The sequence below is a fragment of the Carcharhinus amblyrhynchos genome, chromosome 23 (assembly GCF_965287045.1).
Source record: "Carcharhinus amblyrhynchos chromosome 23, sCarAmb.v2.hapA, whole genome shotgun sequence".
NCBI classification, from domain to species: Eukaryota; Metazoa; Chordata; class Chondrichthyes; order Carcharhiniformes; family Carcharhinidae; genus Carcharhinus; species Carcharhinus amblyrhynchos.
In genome coordinates this window covers 31528741-31544093 of record NC_137346.1, presented here as the reverse complement: position 1 = coordinate 31544093, position 15353 = coordinate 31528741, and the positions used below count along the sequence as shown (strand labels likewise).

Below are 15353 nucleotides of genomic sequence, written 5' to 3'. Positions count from 1 at the left end.
AATGGTTCACATAAAGACTGACATTCTTCATATCCCCGATTCCTACATGGCTTTCTTGACTTGTCTTTTTGTTTATCTAACTTATCACATCTTCCGATCTTTCACCTCCCCCACTATGTGGTTTTAAGGCCCTCTCTCCTGTCTTAATTGTACGACTTACCAAAACATGTGTCCCAGCACTGTTCCGGTATCACCCTCCCCAGCAGTACATCTCCCACTTTCCCCAATACTGGTGTCAGTGTCCCATGAATCAAGCCCCATTTGACCCACACCAATCTCTCAGCCATGCATGTAACTCCCAAATCTGGTTTACCCTCTGCCAGCATGCTGGAGGCTGAAGCAGTAAAGTTAAAATGTTTTAAAACTTTTTATTTATTAGTCACAAATAGGCTTACATTAACACTGCAATGAAGTTACTGTGAAATTCCCCTGATGTTTTGGTTTTGAGTTTAGCCCTTGCTTCTCATGCTGCCTCAGCAGAAACTCTTTCCTAGTTCTACCTCTGTCACTGGTAGAGTTGGATCCTCCCCCTCTCACTATAAGCCCAAAGGAGATCTCTTGTACCCTGGCACCGGGCAGATGTCTAGATTCTCTCACACGACCACAGAACACTGTGTCTGACCCACAGATTATACTCTCCCCTATTGTCACTACATTCCAATGAACAAAACCAGCTGGAATGGCTTTCTGTACGATGGTGCCATGGTCAGTTTTCTTATGCACTGTGCAGCCACCACTTTCATCCATCCAGATTGCAAAGCTGTTGGACATTGCCCAGACTGAGGCTTCTCCACTTCCGCCTTCTGATCCCCATCCCTGCCTGACTCAAAGTCGCACCCTCCTGTCACTGACCAATCAGAAGACCCCATCCTAAGGGGTGCGACTTCCTCCTGATACAAATCATCCTTAATCTCCCTGTCCCCTGGCTGCTCCACCCTTGCGTCCTATGAGTGCACAGAACATACAAACATCATCAATATTGAGACCAATCCTCAGTTCCTTTTACTTTGTCCTTCTCTTTCCAATTGCCCATCAAAACCTTAGCTCCTTAAGATCCCTGTTCCCGTTGTGTCTGCAGCTTGGCCTCCAACTCTTTGGGCAGGATTTTCTGCACAACTTGTCGGGTGTTTCACGGAGGGGTCCAGCCATTGGCCGGTAGTGGGATCTAATCAGTGGGGTTTCCCCTAAGGTTAAGAAACCCACCATGGGCGTGCATCGTGAGCAGGATTAGAAGATCCCATCAGCATGAATAAGTGGAAAATTTCGCTAATGACTCCAATCTGAAGCTCCTCAAGCTGCAGATATTTACTGCAGTTGTGTTTATTCTGGATTACACTGACATCCCGGAACACTCACACCGTGCAATTGCAACACACCACCTGCCCTACCATCTTTATTAGGTATTAATTAATTTTCATTAATTTATAATTAATAAAACCTGCTACTCCCAATAACCTTCAGTAATGCTACTAAACCTAACTAAAAGCCACAGACTGGACTGGATTCATAGAGTCCCTATAGTGCAGAAAGGGGCCATTTGGCCCATCTGCACCAATAACAATCTCACCTAGGCCCTATCCCTGTAACCCCCATGTATATACCTTGCTAATCTCCCTGACACTAAGGGATAGTTTAGCATGGTCAATCCACCAAGCCATCACATCTTTCGGACTGTGGGAGGAAACCGGAGCACCTGGAGGAAACCCATGCAGACACAGGGTGAACGTGCAAACTCCACACAGACAGTGACCCGAGACTGGAATTGAACCCAGGTCCCTGGTGCTGTGAGGCAGCAGTGCTAACCACTGTGCCACTGTGCTGATCTTATAGAGTTGCTGACTGCTTCCTGGCCCTCTTTACACCCACTCTTTTTCTCTCTGGGATCCTATTTTATTGTTTGGGGAATTGATATGACCCCAGACTGAGAGTTGGGGGAATCAGAAGGTGGGGGTGAGTGGGGTGTAGGTAGAGAGGGGATAGTTGTTGTGCAGGTGTGGTTGGGGAGTCAATAAATGGGGCAATGGCTTTGCCCACTTTGCCACAATCACATTGAACTCCTTGGAACGAGGGTATCGTGCAAACACAGTAATAAAGTCTTGGTGCTGGTCACAGGACTGTCCCACCGTTCACCACATTCAAAGTGCCTCCTCCATTAGGAGCACATTGATGGAAGCCCTGATTAGTCAAGCAGAGCACTGAACTGAATGATCAATTGGGGCACTGAAGGAAGGACCACTCCGGGCAGTGCTGTCCCACTGATTAACCATTTAAGGCAAAAAAAATACACAGGCCCAGAGTCTCTGCTTGGCAGTTGCTGCTCCAGAGCTCATGCTCCCAGATGATCAGCCCACCACCCCGATGGGGTCACGGCCCACAGTTTGGGAACTCCTGCTCAGAGACAATCATGCAAACTTCAAAAGGTTTTGTTTTGATTCCTAACCATCTCCTTAACCCCCTCTCCCTTGGCTGCTCCATCCTTGCATCCTATGAGTGCACAGAACATACAAACTTCATCAAGATTGAGATCAATCCTCAGTTTATTTTACTTTGTCTTTCCCTTTCCAATTGTCCATCGAAACCTTAGCTCCTTAAGATGCCTTGGCCCAGTCCTGAAGCCTCATTCTACTTTAATCTTCCTCCAGTTTCTCTTGCATGTAGCTTCAAGCTATATATTCCTTCCACAGAGAATGAGGTGTGTTTCTGGCTGGGGTGGAGATCACCACCTTAAAGAAGAATATTATAAACAGGGTCAGTGTGATCTCCTGGACAATCTTTAATAAGTAAAGTGCTCAGGAAGAAATTTTCCAGTTCTATTTTCACTTTAAGTTAAATTTATTTATATGTGTCACAAGTCACATTAACATTGCAATGAAGTTACTGTGAAAATCCTCTAGTTGCCAAGCTCCGGCACCTGTTCGGGTACACTGAGGGAGAATTTAGCATGGCCAATGCACCTAACCATCATGTCCTTTGGACTGTGGGAGGAAACCAGAAGAAACCCACGCAAACACGGGGAGAACATGCAGACTCCACATAGACAGTGACCCAAGTTGGGAATCAAACCCAGATCCCTGGTGCTGTAAGGCAGGAGTGCTTATATGCTCCACCTTGTATGCTCGGATTTGTGCCTACTTTTTCATCTGTTGCAGTAGATTACATGATTCCAGTTGGATAGGGCATTTATTTATCCTGATGCATGTGGCATCACAATTACATGGAACAGACTACTTGGAACAGTGGGTGTATATCAGCTCAATATTCTTGTACGTTTTATGTCTAAATGCCGTAGCCTGGAACTTCCTCTGGGAAACTTCTGGTCATCCAACTCTCCAGCTTTAAGGTTTCCTTGAAAACCCAATTTCTTTGACCCAGCTTTTAGCCAACACTCCCCTTCTCCAGCATTCTTTTTTTTTACCTGATTCGCACCTCCTTGAAGAGCCTTGCAACTTTATATATTTTTAAGCTAAGGTACAAGTCCCAGATATTGTAACCAATTCCTTAACCACTATAAAAACTTCAATGATATCCCACTTGAGCCCATTTCTCTTTAGTAAAGAAGCTTCAGATTTGGAGCCTAGTCTATCAAACTTCGTACTTTATGAAACACCATCGTGTGCGCCTTTCTCTTTAGCTATCAATCACTGCCTAAGGGGACCAAATCGGAAAACAGTCTGCCAACTGCAAATAAACTAGAGACAATAGATCTTAAGAGAATGAATCGGATTCTTTCATTGGAAAGATGGAGTCTGAAGGAGACTTGATAGTGGTCTACAAAATTATGAGAGGCAAAGACAGGATGTATAGTCAGAGGCTTTTTCTGAGGGTGGGAGTGTCAGTTACATGGGGGCACAGGCTCAGGGTGAGAAGGAGGAACTTTAAGAGAGTTTGCAGAGCAAGTTTTTAAACGCAGAAAGTACTGAGTGCCTGGAACAGAGAGGGTGATGGAAGGAGGTACATTAGCAGTATTTAAGAGGCATCTGGATGGGTACATGAATAGGGAGGGAATAGAGGGATACAGATCGAGTAGGGCAGAAGGCTTTTTTTTGGTTTAGTTAGGACACCATTATCGGTGCAAACTTGGAGGGCTGAAGGGCCTGTTCCTGTGCTGCATTTCTCTTTGTTCTTTGTATCCCTGAGCAAATTATGGGCTGGAATCTAATTGACACATCTTGAGGTTAATTTGTGGTCAGATCTGATAGCTTGATTTTTTGTTTGGTTTGCTATACTGGCTTGTGGTTTTGGTCAGTTATGTTTCAGCTGACTAATGCTGCGGAGAGTGACTTTAATTGTAGCACCTCCATAACACGAGGAATTTCAGCTACGGGCCTTTACTGTCCTCTCCTCGGAAAGGACAGTTCACTAATTCTCGGGAATGTCTGAATCCCATTGTATCCTGCAGAATAACAAAGCTGAAGTAGCTCCTTCACATCCCAGAATGTCATGAATCTGCTCACTGAATCTGCGCTGTGGGAGGTTTGGGTTATGGAGGGCCCACTACATTGTCCAATGCTGTTATGCACTCATGTCGTCTGTCTTTCAGAAACAAAGGAGGAATTAGAAGAATTGATGACGGATATCAAGAAGACAGCAAATAAGGTCCGCTCCAAGTTAAAGAGTAAGTAAATGCTACCAACAGAATCCAGCATCCAAATTGGTTAAATTATTCATGGTTCAGCGCTTCAGATTCTGCCTCATTAGCTCCTCTACATTTGTCACAGTTGAAACTTTCATTTTCCTTCCCTTTCACACTTCAGTTCCATACACGCATGCAGCAAAGCAGGGGACATTCATTCTTCTGCCAGTTCTCTGAAATGTCTACCAATTATTTCCTTGCTCTTTTTTCCCCACAGCCCTTCAAGTCTGTATCCAATTGCCTTTTGAAAGTTGCTACTGAATCCTCTTCCACTTAGTCTTTAAGGCAATCTGTTCGAGGTTCTCAAACTCGCAAAGACTACGACACATCTCCCCATTGGCTTTTCTTCTAGCCAATGATCTTAAATCGGTGTGCTCAGTGGGCCAAATGGCCTAATTCTGCTCCGGTATCTTATGGTCCTGTGGATTTCTTTTGCACCAAGGAGAACAACCTCTAAACACCGGCCTCTCTACAATCTCATTCCTGTGGCACCAATCTTGGAAATCCTCTCTGCACTCTCTTTATGGCCTTTCTTTCTGAAGTGTTTAACCAGTCATTGTTAAAGGTTTATCATAACTTCCTTGATTTTGTGCTCCAATCCTGTACTTAGAAAGCCACTGCTTACATTTTTCAATTGCTTTGCCAACAGGTTTACAACCTTAAAATATTTCCAGATATAAAACTACCAGTTCTCTCTTTAAATATTCAGCATTTTTTACTACCTCTCCTTGGTTTTCCTTCCAAAGTGCATTACTTTGCCATTTTCTGCATTAATATTAATCTGCTCAATTCACCAGCCCTCCTGAAGTCCCCAGTTATCTTCCTCACTCTGTTTGCTCAAGTCCTGTTTGTAATGATGGTCAGGCTCTGAACCTCAATTTGGCAGGAGGGTGGGCTGTTGCTGCTCCCCGGGACACACAGGGCAGCCCCGAATAATGTGCCACCTCCTTCCTCCCTGCCTTTTAAACAAAGTTGTTTCACAAAAGGAATGCCTGCTGCTGCCCAGCAGTTAATGGAGGTGGATTGAGTGTGTTAATTAGAGACCCTCACCCCACCCCACTCCCCGGTATTATACGGACCAGATTGGGATAGGCCTGACAGTGGTGGGCTAGAAACACAACATATTTTATGCCCCCCGTCTCCCTTGCCACCAACATGTCTGGCACAGGGGCCTTAAAATCCAGCTAGCCCACCCTCCCTCCACTCGCCCTGTTTCCCCTCCTCTAGCAACTTAGTTTAAATACCCCCCTCCTTTCTTTTTTCACGTATATTGTTGTCGGAACTTTCCAGCTGTTCACGCCGATGGGATTTTCTGGTCCTGCCGACAGTGCAGTTCTCCCGCTGCAGGTTTCCCGACTGTAATGTGTGGAGTCAGCGAGAAATCCCATTGACTGCGGTAGGACCAGATTCCACCGCTGGCCACTGGCACACTGGTTGCTGCCACAAGGGGAGATCATAGAATCCCACCCTCTGTTTTGGTGTGAATGCAATTTTCTTTTGTTAAACTTTATCTTCTTGAGTTCTTCCCTTCAAAAAGTCTCATTTTTGTAGTTTAATTCTCACCTGGACAGAATGGCGTAAACTGTGGACATCTGCACTGTCTGAGGTGACCTCTGACCTTTGGCTATCTTATGGATGTTGCTGGTTGCGTGCTTGCCTGTCTTGAGTTGCGTTCAATGGGTTGAGGAATCTGCCCCTTCCTTTTATTTATTTGTGTCACAAGTAGGCTTGCATTAACACTGCAATGAAGTTACCATGAAAATCTCCTAGTCGCCTCACTCCGCCGCCTGTTCGGGTACATTGAGGGAGAATTTAGCATGGCCGATGCACCTAACCAGCACATCTTTCAGACTGTGGGAGGAAACCGGAACACCCGGAGGAAACCCACACAGACACGTGGAGAACGTGCAGACTCCGCACAGACTGTGATCCAAGCCAGGTCCCTGGCGCTGTGAGGCAGCAGTGCTAACTAGTGTGCCAGCGTGCCGCCCTGCAGCCTGCACCCCGAACCTGCACCTCCACACCCGCCCCCCACATCCCCCACGAGGGTGTAAATATCAATGTCAGAGCTTTGCTTTCCTCAATTTCACTGACACGCCAGGGATTGAGCCACTGAATTACAGTCCAACACAGTTTGTTGAAACCAGTCCAAACTGCAGCACTAACCCAATATGCTGGTATGTCGAGCGGGGGTTTGGGAAAATTGGTGGTGGGTAAAGCAAAAACATTTTTTTTAAATTGGATTAGTCTGCCACACAATATGAAGTTGCATAACAGTTTATTAATTTAAAAGACTTGTCAAAATTTGATGCAGTTTAATCAGTTGTTCATTGCCTTGTATAATTATCTAAACTGCACATCTTTCAGATACCAATTTCATTGTATTATGGAATGGTTAATAAATGAATATATTTAAGCACCAAATTAAATAGTAGTTAAATTTCAATTTAGCAATTTCATTCAAGATCAGGGTTCCTTTCATAACTGAACATCTTTAAGATGTATGATCCCATGGCGTTCAATCCAGCACTGGAAGGAGCTGCTGCTGATTTCAGCACTGCGTCATTATTGGCCTGCTCTATCCTGTCAAGCCAGCCACTCTCTTATGTAATGCATATGGTGTAATAAAACATCCCAAGACTTCCCTTTATATACCGCTTCTGGTAATAAAGCATCCCTATAATAGCTGATACACTATTACTTATTTTATAAAGAAGATCCTCTAGCACTGTTCCTTCTAAGCTTCAAGACCCTGCCACTCTGCAGCAATCTAGAAAGCATCACTCAAGCAATAACAGGCCAGGCACAAGCAGTGTTCCCTTTAAGATGAGCACAGCAATCTTAAAGGGATTGTACAGTGCAGCGAATGAGATCTTGTGGCTCAGTAGATTGTGGTTCCTGGTTCTAAGCCAGAAGCTCTAGGTTCCAGTCCCACTCCAGGACTTGTTGGCCTTGGAAAGGGTGTCCCAGACAAGGTTGCTAATCAGTCTGCTAATCCTCCCAGCACTCATCCATTATTCCCCGAAGGCAAAAGAGAAGATACAAAGCAAACAAACCAGCAGTGCAACAAACAAGGGGGAACAAAATGAGAGGGAACGTTGCCCTGTAAGTGCGTTGCAGAGATAAGTACAGACACCCATGCAGGATCAACTGGGTTTGGTCATGACTGAAGGCAACCTCAGGATTATTGAAGAGATGCAAAGGGATTTTAGGAAAGAGCTCCAGAATATGGGATGAAATGAGGTCCAAACCTAAAGGCTGTAAACATAGAACTAAAAAAAGTTAGGTTGAAAAAGGAGGCATAATTGAAGCAGCTTATAGATGAGGAGAAGGGTTTTGAAATCATTGTCATGGATAAGACTAGAATCAAATGGAGGTTAAAAGAGACAAGGTTTATTAATAGAAGGTTGACACCATGGATTACTTGCATCTTCTTAACATTCATTGCCTAGTGCCTTTCCTGTAAGCCTAAGTTGGCCTCAGTTTTACAACCAGTCTCCTGTACAGTGAACGTTATCTGAAATTATAGAGGCCATAGTTAACTCTTCAGTCATTCGTCACTTGAAACCACGATCCCCAGTCTGTGTTTCAGGATGGCTGCTTCACTGTTGATCTTGCTGTGTGTATTATGCACCTCTGGCACTTTTTCCTTGAACACTGTGGTGATGTATTACCTTGGACATTGTCTGAGCCTTTGGCAAACTTTGGCATTTTGCACTCCTGAATGAGATGGCCTCTCACTAAAGCTATGTGCAAGTTGCATTGATGGCTCAACATTTGCCTCTTTTCATTAACTCAGGACTTCTCCTACCTCCTCCTCATATTGATCCCAATAACTCCTGCTGATGATTCCATTCTATATTCATCAGTTTCCTGAAGTTGACACACTCTCAGTACACTTCCAGTTTTTTTTTAAACAGCAATGGCGGGATTACAATCTCTTGAACTGGCCAAGATGCAATTTCTACGTATCTCCAAATTCCAACAGCTCCCTCCCTTTATTTACACCAAGTAACAGTGTGTAGTAGCAGTAAGGTACTATTGAGGTGTCAGTTACAATGCCTCGCTTTTTAGAAGGATCACATTACATTAAAGGTTATTACAATTATAAATGCAAGTAATCTACTGGACTGAATTGAGCACATGAACTGTAGATTAATGGATAGTGTAGATTGTGTAACAGTAGTGTATTGTGCACTGCATATTGCTCACTGTATATTCTCTATTAACATTATGTACTGGTTGTAGGGCCTCTCTAATCCTTCTATTTTCTTTCTCCAGGTATTGAACAGAGCATAGAGCAGGAAGAGGGTCAGAACAGATCCTCGGCTGATTTAAGAATACGCAAGACACAGGTCAGTGGCTTAACATTCTGGCATTTCCAATGAACAATACTGCACAAAATAGGCGATGGCTGGAATGTCCCAGTCCTGCCGAGGTCGGTGGACTTCTGGCTGGCTAACCTTGTCTGCTGCTGTGGAGGAATCTGCTGTGCGGGGCCTGATAATCCTGCCCAGAGTGTGTGTGAGCCAGCCGGAACATTCAACAATAGTGCAAAGTTTCCATAAAGAATATTACCATGCTCTGATTCAATGTGTATCAGTGTCTCGTAATCTGTTGCGATTTTGAAGAGGTATTTGAGAACAAGAATGTTACTGGTTATTTCCAGGGCTAAACATCAAACAGCATCGGAGAAAACAAAGGTTCTGCCCCACAGGTATTTTGGACTTTGGTATGCTTTGCTACTAAAGCCTTTTATTCCAGAGGATTACTTTGCAGTATTGGAGCTTACAGGCTAACCTAGGAACCTCAGGAAATTTAACAACACCTTATAATTGAAGAAAGAAAGCTGTCGCAGCCTCAAGAAAACATGATTTTTTTTAAAGAAAAATATAAATGATTAAATGTAAAATGGAACTAAATAAAGGCCCTTGAGCAGAATCACTGTTGGAAGGAAATTGAAGAAGAGTTTTGGGATAATGTTCCACAGTCCAATTTATTTGCTGTGTTAACTGAATCCATTGGGCTCACACATAGCACATAGGAAGAAACATTGCAGTGGGAGTACAGCAGGCTATAGAATCCCTACAGTGCAGAACAAAGCCATTCAGCCCATCGAGACTGCACTGACCACATTCCCACGCTGGCCCCGCCCTGTAACTCTACTTATTTACCCTGACATTGAGGGGCAATTTAGCATGGCCAATCAACCTAACCTGCACACCTATGAACCGTGGGAAGAAACTGAAGCATGTGGTGGAAACCCATGCAGACACAGGGGGAACATGCAAACTCTGCGCAGACAGTGAATCAAGCTGGGAATCAAACCCGGGTCCCTGATGTGTGAGGCAGCAGTGCTAACCACTGTTACGAACTTGCCATAATCTAAGCTGTGTATGTATCCAATATACTGTCATTTGTACTGTTGGAAAAGTTAAACAAGGCACAATTCATGCTGTCGCAGATTTAAATATGCTGTTTGTTTGAGGCTGGTCTTTGCTTCAGGAAATGTCTCTTTTTGATGGATTTTGAGTAGATTTTGACTGTATTGACACCGTTTCTGTGCCCCCCCCCACCCCCGGTGCCTGTATTCACATTGACACTCTCTAACAATCACTGCCATTCAAATTGTTAGTGTTATTTTTCCCTCCCTCATTCACAATATTACTCACTCCTCCATAACAATCACTCTGCCTCCCACCAACGTCAAACCCTATGTCATGCATGTTGTCATGCCACCCCCTCTGTTCACCATCCACACTGGTATTCTTCTCTTTCCCCTCCCTGCCTTCTACGCTTTTTCTTTCTTTACCCACTATCTGTTCTTCTCACCCCCTAACTCCCCCCACCCCACTCATTACTCAGATGCTGCCACTCTGTGAGGATTTAAATGTGCGGAAAGCTATAGATGAGCATTTGGATCCCACAAAACTACAGCAAAAATCCCCCCACTCCACCTGCAGCACAGTTTAGCCTCCAGAACAGAGTGTAAAGTTAGAGACAGACAGTGAGGAATGGAATAGGGACTGATGCTGATTTCATTCAGCAAATCTTAATGTGTGAACTGGCATCAGAAGATGACCATGGGAGCCATTGTTTTGTAATTAAAATGTGAACTGGTTCGCTGATGCTCCTGAGGAAATACGTCAACCCATCCCACCTAGCCTTGTTTAAATTTGATTCCAATCTCAGTATGTGATTGACTTTTAATGTTCGCTGAAGCTGCCTAGTACTTCTAAAAACATTTGCCATCAACACCTTATCAGAAATACATATACCAGGCAGTAAGTTCACCCCCATGGACTAACATTTTGAAAGCGCTCACTTTAATCTGTAAATGTGTACAAGTCTTTACCTCTGACAGATCATCCTCCAACTCAACCATCAAGGGATTGAATCACTAGCTCTTGGGACCCTTTTCTATCACATGTTCAGTTTTGCCAGGCTCTAAATTAGGCAGCATGTACTTAATAATGTGTTTCACTGCAGTAGGCAAGCTTAAACCTGAGACAGTGAGATCCAGCAAGGCACACTGTGTCGATTTAACCACTTGAATATCATTCTACTTGGAGCCAAGGTCCACAGAATACAGAAGTCTTACTGATTTGACTAAGAGTTCTAGAAGCTTCAGAGACAACGTGAAGCAAACAGGCTCTTTGATTAGATTATTCACATTGTCGATTGTTGTAAAATCCCATCTCATTCACTGATGTCCTTTAAGGAAGGAAATCTGCTGTCCTTACCTGGTCTGGCCTACATGTGACTCCAAACCCACAGCAATGTGGTAGATTCTTAAATGATCTCAGGGATGGACAACAAATGCTGACCCAGCCAGCGACACCCAAATCCCATAAATGAATAAATGAAAAAAAATTAAAATCAGGACCACAGTAATAGGGTAATTCAAGACTTTGGTCAGATCTGGGGTGGGATTCTCCGATTGCATCCATGCCGATCCTGCTGCGAGGGAGAACAGAGAATTTGGCGTTCCAGCCAAAACTCCAGCCATGAAGGAGGGTGGAGGTTTTAGGCACTTACCTGCAATGTGGACCATTGATATAAATCAGCCAAACACAGTATGAGATTGGATTGCCGGCTGTTAATGTTTCCCAAGTGGAGGACTAACCTGTCAAACTCCATTCCATACATGGCAGTGAGTATTAAATCCTTGCAGCCCTGTGGAAAGGCCACAGTCAGGTCACAGTTCCAGGAAGATGAGATTAGAGGTAATAACCCAACAGAGGTCAGAGAGGAACTTTCGACCAGGAACTCCTGGTTACAGGCCTCTCGCGTTTCTTTGCCACAGCAGTTGAGAGGGGAAAGGAAGATTGGGGACCTGCGGGGGTGGGGGGGTGGGATATGTCCACAAACATATCAGAGCCTGATGACCTTATTCTTGTCCTGTGGGTATGAGGGCATAGGATCTGCAACATGAAAGGTTGTTCCTTATCATTGCAACCCTTTCACGGAATTGTGGGCCCTGTCCATCAAGCAGCAAAATGCGGAAGCTTCCGGCAAGTCATCCAGTTTCCAAATCGGAGAAGAACCTTGATGGTTGGAGGGAGTTGGGAAAATATTAAGTAATATATATTTCCAAACATGAGAGGAAACAATTCATTAATAATAATAGTCTTAAAGTTCATTTATTAGTGTCACAAGTAGGCTTACATTAACACTGCTATTAAGTTACTGTGAAAATCCCCTAGTTACCACACTCCAGTACATTGAGGGAGAATTGAGCATGGCCAATGCACCTAACCAGCACATCTTTCAGACTGTGAGAGGAAACAGGAGCACCCAGAGGAAACCCAGGCAGACACGGGGAGAATGTGCAGACTCCACACGGACAGTGACCCAAGCCGGGAATCGAACCCAGGTCCCTGGCGCTATGAGGCAGCAATGCTAACTGCTGTGCCACAAGTCGCAGATGACTGTAAAGCTATTGGCACATTCCTCCTCTTACAATTTCTGACTATCTCAACTAGATGAAATTCAGGATTAACGCCTCCAGCAAATCTGTAGTTGAAGATTTTGTTGAGCAGAGTAAGGGTTACTATTTGTAACAGTACACCATTGTTTATAGAATTTGAGGGTTACTGGTGTAATTGTACAGAGTTGCTGTTTATTTAGCAGGGTTAGGGTTTAGCTGCATGGTGCTCTTGTTGAGTGTTATGTTTCATTTGAGACTAGACAATGGTACTCGATTTTCAGTTCTAAGTAGTGCCTTCTCTCATTCACTATTTATGGGAGTCGCATTTTGTCAGCCAGCAAGGCCTGAAGAGGTTTTTAAAGCTTGTTTAAATATTTCATCAAAACGTTACCATTTTCCGGTTTCGCCCTGTGTTTAAAGCTGAAATTGCCAATTATTATTGAGTTCACTACTAAAATCCACAAATGAGACAGTGATGGGGGCTTGAAGCTGACGCAGTGTTGGAGCAGTTGTGGGGCTATCGGCTGCGAATCGCACTGTTTCGGACACCCCCTGTTTGTGTTGGTAGGCTTGTTTCTACGAGAGTGGGTTAGCAACAGTGCCTGCATGCCCCCATGTCTAGGGAAGACCACGGCAAGCTGTTGCAAAGTCCGTCTCTCCTGCCCTCTACAGTGCTGGAGGGCCTCAGTTGCTCGACAGAAACCACGGTTGCCAGCCATTTTGCATAAGCTTGCAGGGTCTGTCAAAATGGCTGAAACCTCCCTGTGCCTGATGGCATTCTAATATTCACAGGCAGCACTGCCAAACTGAATATAAATGAGACTTAAGGGTGACTTAAAAAGAAGCCGTGCAGCACCTAATTTACAACCGTTGACTTTGATTGGTGTCAGCACGATAGAACTGGCCTCAGATTTTTTGTTCTTGTTGTTTCCATATTCCTCTTTTTTGAATGTAATGACAGCAAACAGTTTAAAAAAACTGCTTTTTAAGCCGCCCGTTACATTTAACTGCACTCCTTATTGGTTAATGTCGTAATATTATTCCTTATTTCACTGCTGCAGTGCCAGGGAGATTGTTTTCTGCACACATTGAAGTGTGTGTGGGCTTCTTTAAATATAGGTGGGTAGCAACACTGCGGTTGAGGCACATGTTTTCCATCTTCGAGATGTTGGCGTTCCATGGATGTTGTCAGTCGTGATTTGCTGTGGCCTGCACTGAACAGAGGTCTTTGGGCGGCACGGTAGCACAGTGGTTAGCGCTGCTGCCTCACAGTGGCAGGGTTTCAATTCCCGGCTTGGGTCACTGTTAGTACGGAGTTTGCACGTTATCCCCATGTCTGCGTAGGTTTCCTCCGGGTGCTCCAGTTTCCTCCCACAGTCTGAAAGAATTGCTGGTTGGACGCGTTGGCCATGCGAAATTCTCCCTCAATGTACACAAACAGGCGCCAGAGTGTGGCTAGAAGATTTTCACAGTAGCTTAATTGCAGCGTTAATGTAAGCCTACTTGTGACACTAATAAATAAATTAAACTGCTTGGTACTGGCACTCTTCACAGCTGAACAAAGCACTGATTCCTGGGTGCTGGCAGACCAACATGTCAGTTTCCTTGCACTTAGTAATTGCCTTCCCTTGGACAAGAATAATGAGAAATGGCATTCAACAGGGACAAGGAACTCAATCTACACTGAGGGGCAGCGCTTGAATAATCCATCGTGATCTATTACCAGAGAGAAGCGCCAGCCTGCAGGCTCCTTCTGCAGTGCAGGAGCAAGAGGCAGTTCGGTCTGAGCTGCAATATTACAATTGTAAATCAAATTCTGGCATTTTCCAAATATGTTAGCCTCCCTTTCCTGGATGATTGTGCCGCAGCTAGAAAAACTGGAAACATTCAGAGCGCAATCAATAAAGGAATTGCATTATCCTGGCTTCAGATTCATTGTTTTACTATTTAGGCAGAGACGCCTCAGTAAACTGCAGGCGATCTTTTGCCATAGCAACGCTGCCTCAGTAGCACTGCCTGTGTACAGCTCGTGTCAATGTCTCTTCTTAACTTTCAATTTAGGTATAGTAGCCAACCTAGAGGAACAAGGCATAATGTTAGTAATTGGCAGGTAAGGAAGCAGTACTGTTATCTGAAGTTCACTGGAATAGCATACAGCTGGTGTCAGCCATGTCTTCAGGGCCCTGTGGATGTGACCATTGACGTCTCTATTGTCCAGTGAAGCTGATCAAATCCAACAATGCAGAATTAGGAAATTAATGGGTTCTTTGTGCTAAGTAAAATCTGCCATGATTCCTCATGGGAGGTTTGTGGGACAAAGATGAGGGGTTCGTGAGGGGGTAATGCACAAAACCAGAGTTTGGGGGGCGGGGGGGGAGAGGGAGAAGAGGTAAGGAGAGTTATAGAGGATGAAATTCAATTGCTCCTGAGAACGGGTACGGGGATACAATGTTGCGCGTCTCACTTCTGATCCAGGCAGCGCACAAGTGTCATACCCCCTGCTGTCTAACATCACTGCAGTGTGGAGCCGCTTGACAACAAAGTGAGTGCACGTTAGCAGGACACAAAATAACATGAGAAGCTAACACCAGTTGTGGATTGCCTGTGCTACTTAAAGCCAGCCTGATTCTCTTTTAAGGAAAGATACATTGTGGCTGGAGTGAGTGACTCTAATCTTGACATGAATCAGGCACAGGAATGGAACACAGGAGAGAATGGGCTCCAAGATTTTCCCACACTGCGCCAGAGGGCCTTGGTTGGGTGCAGGGAAGACGAGATGTGCTCAATCCA

At 44.6% G+C, this 15353-nt stretch overlaps 1 protein-coding gene across 3 annotated transcripts in view; it reads left to right on the top strand.

Moving 5' to 3' along the window:
* Window positions 1-15353, top strand: part of LOC145357253 (syntaxin-1A) — a 236496-nt gene that overhangs the window by 129211 nt on the left and 91932 nt on the right. For all 3 annotated transcript variants that reach the window (XM_080210428.1, XM_080210429.1, XM_080210430.1), the window contains exons 4-5: window positions 4541-4615; window positions 8915-8988. In XM_080210428.1, the coding sequence (XP_080066554.1) occupies window positions 4541-4615; window positions 8915-8988 (149 nt within the window). The remainder of the gene's footprint in view (window positions 1-4540; window positions 4616-8914; window positions 8989-15353) is intronic.